The sequence below is a fragment of the Bison bison genome, unplaced genomic scaffold (genome assembly GCF_000754665.1).
Source record: "Bison bison bison isolate TAMUID 2011002044 unplaced genomic scaffold, Bison_UMD1.0 scf7180017864472, whole genome shotgun sequence".
In the NCBI taxonomy this organism is placed as follows: domain Eukaryota; kingdom Metazoa; phylum Chordata; class Mammalia; order Artiodactyla; family Bovidae; genus Bison; species Bison bison.
The window spans coordinates 6566461-6576460 of record NW_011495033.1 but is presented as its reverse complement, the minus strand read 5'-3'; the positions used below and the strand labels follow the sequence as shown (position 1 = coordinate 6576460).

General features: G+C 41.6%; 1 protein-coding gene across 1 annotated transcript in view; it reads left to right on the top strand.

Moving 5' to 3' along the window:
• MYO1D (myosin ID) overlaps positions 1-10000 on the top strand; it is a 254685-nt gene that overhangs the window by 35756 nt on the left and 208929 nt on the right. Inside the window, exons 12-13 of the mRNA XM_010861705.1 lie at positions 1236-1310; positions 7028-7160. Of these exons, the coding sequence (XP_010860007.1) occupies positions 1236-1310; positions 7028-7160 (208 nt within the window). The remainder of the gene's footprint in view (positions 1-1235; positions 1311-7027; positions 7161-10000) is intronic.

The window sequence follows — 10000 nt, the reverse complement described above, 5'->3', positions numbered from 1 at the left end:
TACATTAAGAGTCAGGTGACTTTAAGGGTTCAGTCAAAAATGACTTGAAGGTAGTAAGAAGAAGACCAAGATTGGAGGAGGCAGGGAAATTATTTTGGACCTGGTGGCCTAAAACTGTGCCCGTGGGCAGCACGAAACTTTCTTGCAGAATGAAACATGAGCGGCTGGAACAATATAAGACTGGTGAGGCATCAGAGTTAGAGATCGGAGAATTGTCTGCAGCAAGGGTCCCCAGCCTCTGGGGTCTAATGCCTGATGATCTGAAGTGGAGCTGATGTAATAATAATAGAAATAGAGTGCACAATGAATGTAATTCACTTGAATCATCCCCAGACCATCCCCTACCCTCACCCATGGAAAAATTGTCTTCCACAAAACCAGTCCCTGGTGCCAAAAAGATTGGGGACCACTGGTCTACAGTGATGTGATTGTCCAGGAAGAAAATACAGTCAGGCGAGATAGGAGAGCTATAGGGAGCGGCTACCTCTTGAGTTACTATTTCCCTAACCTCTTAGCCTGTCTTGATCACACAGAATCACCCTGTACTGTTACCCGCTCCCGCATGATTTACTCCCTCTGGATCCATGCCAGTGACTGCAGCAGGGCAGCCCTTGCCCACCAGCTGCAAGTTTAGCTTTGAGACCTTACTCACATCCCACCCTCCACACCATGAACACTGACCTTTTCATTTCCTCCCAACAACTCCGTGCATGTGCCTGCTTCCACGCCTTCGTTTAATGTTGCCCTGGATAATCTGCCTTCCTCTTTCTCTCCTGCTTATCCCAATCTTACCATCCTTTGCAGTTCTCCTTGGATCTTTTCTCCCACCCTGAACACAGTGAGCGAGCCTTAGGCAAGTCATCTCACCTCCCCACGGATGAGGCTCTTAGATCCTGTACGTTGCCGTTTTGCTTTTATCTTAGGAATGTGGGATGGCACACACAGCTGTCTTTTTAAAAATCAGCATCTCGAGGTAAGCCACAAACCAGTGGAGTGATGATCTTAGTCATAGTGATGGCACTGATGTTTGCCCTCCTTTTGAGGGACAGAAACATCACCCTGTCCACAGAGTAGGTAAATTTGATATTCTTTAACTCAGAACTGGGTGGACAAGCTTTATACATGATTGATGGCATTATTTAACAGTAGAAAGGCTTGTAGACTTCTAGAAAAGCTTAGAAATGGCTCTTGCTTGGTGAATAATGTGTTTTCCGTGTTTCTTTTGTCTCAACTAGGTATTCTGTCGTTGGTTTTATTGACAAAAACAAAGACACTTTATTTCAAGATTTCAAGCGCCTCATGTATAACAGGTAGGATTAAAATTTTATTAATATTTATATTTAGCTTGCTGACATATATTACATAATATGTATGCACATGATTATTTCTATGTGACAGTTTTAAGAGTTTTCTGGCAATTTGTATACTTCTGTTTGATCATACTTAGTGAAATCATCTGTTACTTTATGATGATAAAATCTGTAAACTTAGGGCAGGGACCCTGTTACTAATACAGTGTTCCTCGATTTCCCTTGGGTTTCCTCAGTTTCTCTCTTTACTGTTGCCATCCTTCTTGTTCCTGCCAGTGTACTCAGCAGTCTCCAGGCCAGGTCAGTGGTGATGGGAGGGTGTCAGGTAAGCTCTGGACCAGCCGAAAGCTTTACACACTCTGATTCCCACTACAGTGTCTTTGCCTCCAGCCGTGGGGCCACCCTAATAACAGAGTGGCTCTCACGTCAGTGGTGATCAGTGCAGAGTGGATAGAATCTTCTCACAACCCAAGAAAACGTGAAAAAGTCATGGAGAAATAAAGCCAAGCAGAGGACAGCAAATTCACATCTGGTACAGATTCTTTGGAAAGAAGGCTCATGAAGAAGAGAAGCTTCCTAGCCAACTGCTTCTTTTGGTTAAAGTGTCATTGCTCATGTATTAAGTCAGCTCAGCCCACTGGCCAGTAGGTCATCAAAGATATATGGAGCACCTCTGAGCCACACATTCCCCTGTGCTCTTGGGATTCAGCTGTTGAAAAAACTTGGACAAAGTCCCTGCCCTCCTGAGGTCTTTTATTCTAGTGGAGATGACAGTTAATGATAAAAGATGGAACTTTAAGCTAGTGTCAAGTGCTATGAAGAAAAACAAAGTTAGGTGAGAGATTGCGGGTATAGACCAAGAAGGGCCATGGAGGTGTTACAGGTAGTGTGGTAGGAAAAGGCTCCTTAAAAGAAGGATCATTTGAACTGAGCCCAGAGTGAAGTGCGGGTGCAAACCATGAGTATGGGGGACAGCATTCAAAGAGAGAGAAAGACTAGCTCACCAAGATGCTAAGGTGGAAACAAGCATGGGTGTGTTGACCGCAGGAAGGTCAGTGTGGCTAAAATCAGTGAGGGGAGGAGAAAACAATCAGGAATGACTGCAGAGAGGTCCACAGGCCCAGCTCATAGAGAGTCCATGAGCCAGGCACAATGGGAAGCCATTGGAATGGATGATATGATGTCTGTTCTAAAGAAAGCACTGGAAGCGCTGTGTAAAACCCAGATTGTGAAGGGCGGGAGTAAACCTGGGGAGACCAGGCAGGAGGCTGGTTTAGTGATCCAGGCTGAGACGTGGATGGTGGTGACAGAAATGGAAAATGGTCCAAGTGGGTGATATTTTGAAAGTAGAACCAACAAGATTTGCTGATGGATAGAATGTGTGATGGGAAAAAAAACAGAAGTCAAAGACAAGGGGGACGGGATGCTTGGTTGTGGGAAAGACAGAGGAGGTGCTCATTTTGGGGGGAAATAAAGAGTACCGCTTCGAATATGTTTTGTGGGAGGTGTGTCCTGGACATCCATCCAAATAGGCAATTGTACGCGTGCATCTGAAACTCAAGAGTAAAGGCGGGAACAGAGAAATAAATTCATGGTGGCCCATCTGTTGATGGTACTAAAAGCCATTGTCCTGGTTGAGGTTATCTAGGGTGAGCATAGACAAAAAATAAAAGAGACAAGAGATTGGAGGATGAATCCCTGAGACACTCCACCATTTTGAGTCAAGCAGGGAAGGAGGAACTAGCAAAGGAAGCTGAGAGCATGCCTGTGAGTTAGGAAGGAAGCCAGGAATCCGGTGTCAGGGTGGCCAGGCCAAGTAAAAATGATCAACTGTGGCAAACACTATCAAGAGCAGAGTAACGTGAGGAACAAGATTCACCTCTGGATTTGCTAACATGAAGGTCAGTACAACACTGACTTTACAGTGTCATGAAGACAGATGTCTCACAGAAGTGGGTCAAGAGAATACAGAAAATGAGAATGAGGCGACGGTGGGTTTCAACCGTTTTTTCCAAAAGGTTTTGCTATAAAGTGGTTCGTCTATGTGGATGAAGCCTCCAGGAGCAGAGATAGAGCCATCAACACTAGAAAGGCACAGAGGCGTGGGGGTCTGAGAGGGAATCCATGTAAGAACCAATCTGGGAAGGAGAGACTTTCAGAGAGGAGTTTCAATAAGTGGTTTATCAGGTACGATGCACTCATTTTGAGGGAGAAACCAAAGAGTCTGACATTGCTCTGTATAAAAAATGTCAAAAAGTCAAATTGGAAAAACGGCCTCAGTCGTCCAGGGGCAAAGTCAGGGCCTGTTGCCCAGAGGAGGCAGTCGGGCTGTGTTCCAGGAGGCTGTACAGGGTGCCATTCGTTGTCTACGAGCGTGCTAAGGAGCTTTAGTCATGTCCGACTCTTTGCGACCCTATGGGCTGCAGCCCACCAGGCTCCTCTGTCCGTGGGATTTTCCAGGCAAGAGTGCTGGAGTGGGTTTTTGTGCCCCTCTCCAAAGGATCTTCAGGGCCCAGGGATTGAACGTCTCCCGCATTGGCAGGCAGGTTGTTTACCACTAGCCCCACCCGGGAAGCCCAGAGGTTCGGCTCACCGAGAGCAGCGCCACCTTCTGGCGGTGGATTCTGGTAATCCCGGCTCACAGGACTAACAGAAACAGAGCGAATGGACTTACTTCCAGCAGACAATCAGACAGTCGTAAGGGTCTTGTGATATGAAACACTTGCATTGGTTTACCAGGCTCTTCTTCCCTATTGGAAACCTGTCTGGGAAATTAAATAGAACTCTAGTTTATTAATTGACAGTGAAAAATATCATCCAAAGGATGCTTAGTTGCTTGGTAAGCCTGGAATCAGAACAAAGGAACTTAGATAAGTCTAGTAATTAAAGACATTTCACAGCAGGGATGGTCTTGCCAAAGGTATAAAAACATAAAACAGTTGCAGCTTATTGTATATATTGCCATAGTAGGAAAGGTCTTGCTAGTGGGATGCAAAGTCTTGAAATAATTTTGATTAAAACTATCCTCTTAGTATTTAAATGGGCTGCCTTTGCCTCTGGATACTTTTTGATACTTCCATGGCTAAATGACCTCCGTAAATTTTAATCCTTTCTTTATATCTGTTTAAAGAGTGACCCTTGGATCTCTAGTTCTGGAGCATATACACGCATGTATGCTTGCTCGTGTGTGTGTAAAGGGAAGGAGACAGGAAGCAGACAGGCGGCATGCCAGGTGCACAGGCCACTCTTCCCTCTCTCTCATTAGCCAGCTAAGTTCTGCCTTCTCTGTTACACATACTGAGTTTCTGGATAAATAAGCTTCCCCTTTAAGGAAAAAGCTCTTTTAAATATTTGAAAATTATGTTGACTTACCAACCTCAAAGTTCTTTCTCTTTGAAAACAATTGAACTTGTCTATTTTGATTCATTACACATCAATTCTACTGTTTGATGATAATAATAATAATAATAGGGACTTTCCCTGGGGGCCCAGTGGCTAAGAATCCCTGCCCCCAATGCAGGAAGCCCAGTATGTTCCCTGGTCAGGGAACTAGATTCCACATGCTACAACAAAGAGCTGGCACAGCCAAATAAAGAAATAATAATAAACATCTTATTTCCTTCATTTCCAACTTTCACGCCACCCTTCATTCATTAGGTAGTGTCTAAACAAGGCCAAAAGTGAGCAGAGTGGAACTGGGGATAGAAACTGCATAGACCAAAGACAGTGACTTTCTGTCTTTGACATGCATCAGGATTTTCAAAGTGCACACACTCTACTTCCTGAAAATTCTATTAATATTCCTTTGGTGTTAGAAGGGCATTCAGGCACGATGGGCACCAAAAACTGAGAACCATTGCCTCAAGTTCTCTCTCTGCTAAAGATTGGAATGGTAAAGTTAAGGGAAAGCAATATACATTTATGTGGTCATTTTTATTGGCATGTTATCTTTGGAAAATTATGGAATAGGACTATAACGTAGTAAAACTGGGTCCATGAACCACAGATCATGCACTATTTTATAGCCGCATTTTGATGGCAGTTGGCACAGCTTGCTGGCAACGGTCAGGGTCAGGAATATTTCTCTGCCTTCATTCACAGCCTAGCCAGTCTTCACCTCACTGTTTATCTTCTTCACTCTTGTCCTTTCTGGCAGTTTGCTACTAATGTTTAGAACCTCTATGTATAGAGGTTTACTAGATGTTTGGGGAACCAACTCAATTTTCTCAATGTTATGCCAGGGAAAGAAAAGTGGGCAAAATGATGACAGCAGTAAACACAATTAGCAGAAAAGATCCATGTTAAGTTTTTTTTTTTTTTTCTATTCTCAACCCCCAATTAAGAAAGAAAAAAGTCTGATGAGAGAAGTTTTCAGAAAACAAGCAACATTTTGAATTCCAATTACTTTAAAATCAAAAGCACCGCGTGTTCTGCTAGTTTCAGGTATACAGCAAAGTGAATCAGTTATATATATGCGCATATCTGCTCTTTTTTAGACTTTTTTTCCCTTATAGATCATTACAGAGCACTGAATAGAGTTTCCTGTGCTATACACAGTAGGTCCTTGTTAGTTATCTATGTTACAGACAGTAGTGTGTGAATGTCAATCCCAACATAACATTGTAAGTCACTATACTCCAATAAAAAGTAATTTTTAAAAAATCAAAAGCACCCATATGAAACAGGGAGAAAATCAGAGCCGAGACCACCGTACATGTTTATAAAAAGATCTCCACAGAGCCAAGTAAGGAATATATCACTTTTAGCCTGAAAACTGGCCTGAAGTTTAAGAATTGGATTGCAGCCATCTTAGTGTCACATCAATAAAATATTGGAGCTGCCAGCACTACCTATAAATGTGATCATAATTCAACTGCAGTAAAGGGGTTTATGAGAAGACGATGTAAAAGTGGGTATTTTCTGTTCCTATCTGTATTTTTTGAGAGACCTGGCTTTTTGTGATGTATACTGTATGCATGTTTGTGTCAATTAAAAGCTGCTCTCTTGAGACGCAGAGAGAGCAGACGTGTGGGCCCATCAGGGGAAGGAGAAGGTGGAATGAATGGACAGAGTGGCACTGACATACACTACCGTGTGTATAAAATAGCTGGCTGGCAGGAAGCTGCTGCGTGACACAGCGGGCTCAGCTTGGTGCTCTGTGATGACCAGAGGGGTGCGATGGGGCTGGGGTGGAAGGGAAGTGTAAGAGCAGGGGATATCTGTATACATATAGCTGATTCACTTTGTTGTACAGCAGAAACTAACACATTATTGTAAAACAATTATACTCCAGTTTTTTAAAAAAGGCTTTCCCTTTCCTGATTTCTGACACGACCTTGAAGATCATTTTCCTGTTTATGATGTGTTCTCATTCTTGTAAGAATCACCAAAACCATTTGATTTTAGGTATATGGTATAGAGCTGTGTAAACCATCAGAATATCCTACGTAATAGTAACAACGCAATCATTTAAAGAAATTTAAAGAACTTTTCGAAGGTGGCATGATTTAGACACATCCTCTCATTTTGTGGTGTGGTATCTGCCATTATACTCTCAGCCTGATTTTCCAGGTGAAATCATTCTTTCAATCAGGCCTAGTGAGTTGCGTCTGCAGTGCAATTATGGCTCCCAGGATACAGTTCAGCAGGAATGCTTAGCAATTCTTAATCCACTTATTTGAATGTAACGTTCAAGCCACTCTTTCTGTGCTTCTCAGTTCAAATCCTGTGCTGAAGAATATGTGGCCTGAAGGCAAACTGAGCATTACAGAGGTGACCAAGAGACCACTGACTGCTGCCACCTTATTTAAGAATTCTATGATTGCTTTGGTAGACAACCTTGCATCAAAGGTAATTACTTTCATTTTAAAATACCCGTTTTATTTCATGGATTCTCTCTTGACATATGTTAATGAGAAAGGTATGTATAGTATTTGCTTTTTAGGTAACTATAGTAAATCAAATTGAAGAACATGTATTTTAAATGAATGTTATAGTAATTCTTAATACTGTTTTGTTTGTTTTTTAACATGGCCTGGTGAAACAGTTGTTTGTGTCCCAGATGAATGATCTTAAATTTAGGCCTTTTATATTGTTGTCATCAACGGGAAAGTCTTATATGTGATCTTAAAAAAATAAAAACAGTATACTACAGGTATAGTATGTGCCTGATAAAAGAAATTTTAGCCCTGTGCTGAGGACAAGGCCTGGCTTTAAAAAAAAAAAATCTTGAGTTAAATTGTCACGTACCATCCTTATGTTGTATCTGAATACAAATTACAGATAGAGCTTTAAGAGGAAGTTTAGTATTTAAGTGTTGCCCTTAGGCTGTTTTAATAGTTGAAATGAAAAGATGTACTATGGGCAGTCGTTTCTGCTTTTTATTGTTCCTTTGAGGCCTCATACTGTTTGATAACTTTAGTCTGAGGTTTTTTTCCCCTTGAAGAACAGATTTCTACTCTTAAGTGCTGCTGTTGACGAGTTTGATAAATTAGGCAGCATTCTGGGGCTCATTATTTTTAGTTCCTTCATTTTTATCTTTCTCTCCTGGTGTTTTTCCAGTGTATTTTTTGTTCTTCATTTTTATCTTTTTTTTTCTTTAATCAACTTCCTCTCTAAAAATTTAAATCTATATTATTTTTGGTTACTTCACTGTGGATAAATTAGGCAAATGCCATAAGAATACATCTCTTCAGTAGCTTTCTGTTCTTTTCGTCAGCATTCTTTGACCTCAGGTGACAACAAATAAGAACAGTGTGTTGGCTTGTACAATCAAACCTCCAGAAAGGCAGAGAGGGTTAAGGCTACCAGGGCTGTAGACTTGAATACCCTTAAGACCCCTCCTCTTGTCCCTCAGCTTTTCTCTGCAAGTCAGCTTCAACCTGCATCATCCAGCAAGAAAAAACCTAGAAGAAAGGCATGGGACACGAGAAAGAGAGTCGCACGCCGAATTTTATAGAATGTACTTTATGAAACACATTCCTTGTAATATATTGTTTGTAAAATATGTTCAAGTTAATTAGAAAAGAATCATTTTTATTTTCACTATTTGGCAGTTAAATGTTCATTTTTTAACATTTATGTATTTGTGGCTGTGCTGGGTCTTTATTGCAGCATGCAGATGCTCTTCGTTGTGGCATGCAGGCTTTCCCTAGTTGCAGCACAGAGGGGCTTCTCTTGCTCTGGAGCCGCAGGCTCTGGGGCACATGGGCTTCAGGAGTTGCAGTGCACGGGCTCAGCAGGTGCAGCTCATGGGCTCTGGAGTGCGGGCTCAGCAGTCACAGGGCATAGGCTTTGCTGCCCTGTAGCGTGTGGGATCTGAGTTCCTCGACCGCGTATCAAACCCATGTCCCCTGCGCTGGAAGCTAGACTCCTAAGCACTGGACCACTAGGGAAGTCCCAGTGTTACATTTTTTAAATAAAAATTCTAGGACCATTTATCAGTTCTGTATGGAGAATTGCATTCAGCTGCTAAACAAATAAACCCCACCCCACCCCCAAATTAGTGGATTAAACAGAAGAGACATTTAGTTCTGTCTGTGTAAATGAAGTGCTGAAGAAGGTATCCCAGCTCTAAGGTTGTTAGAGATCCAGGTTCCTTCTGTCTTTCTGCTCTACTATCTTAATGCTTGGCATCTGTCCTCCTGGTCCAAGATGGCAGCTGGAGCTTCTTCCTTTTTAAAGAGACTTCCTGGAAGCCTCATACAGTACTTTAGCTCCATCTCATTTGGTGTGCTTAGTTGCCAGGGAAGCTGGGAAGTGCCTTTCATTCTGGTTAGCATTGCTCCCAGCTAGAAGTAAGTATTCCGTTTCAAAGTAGGAAAAAAGTACTGTATATGAGGTAGGCAACTAGCCTAGCAGTCTCTGCTACAGCTCCCCACTCTCTGTGTGTATAGTGGTAGGGAATGAGAAAGGGAGCAGGGACAAGCCAAAGAATAGAGACAACCCGTCAGTCCAGAAAGCCAGTAAACCATAAAATTCATGTGACTCACGCTATTGCTGTGTTCATGTTACTGCCGTGGTCTGGAACTTAACCTGCAATAAGACCAAGGTTTTGCCGTGTTGTTCATAGGAGTTATTATAGCTAATTAATACTCTGCAGAAAGATTAAGAACAAAAAGGTAGATAAAGACATATCAAGCCCCTCCCCCAAGAAAACTGGTGAAGGCAATATTAATGTGAGAGAACATAAAATTTAAGGGGGAAATCTATTAAATACAGATAGACTAGTAATAATAAAAAGAAAATACTCAATAAAGCCATTTTGAACTAGGTACCTAACAATACAGCCATGATGGTACTTAAATTCTAAAAAGCAAAAAAAAAGAAGATGACGACCCTGAAAAATGTAAAAGGCAAAAAAGGCAAAATTGGCAAGTTCACAATTCTAGAGGGAGATATTAAACCACCTCTACCAAAAACTGATAGATCAAGCAAAAACCTTAGCAAGAGTGAAGAAGCTTTGAAAACCAAATTTAAACTTTAATCAAAAGATCTCTGTACCCAGGGGATAGGAAATACATATTCCTTTCAAGTATACATAGAACATTTTTAAGAAATGACCATAAGCTAGAGCACAAAGGAAGTCTCACTGTTTTAACAAATATATATACAGATGTATTCTCCATCCTCACAACAAGTAAAATAAAAACCAGCCTTTAAACAGGTTTTTTTTTTTTTTTTTTTTATGC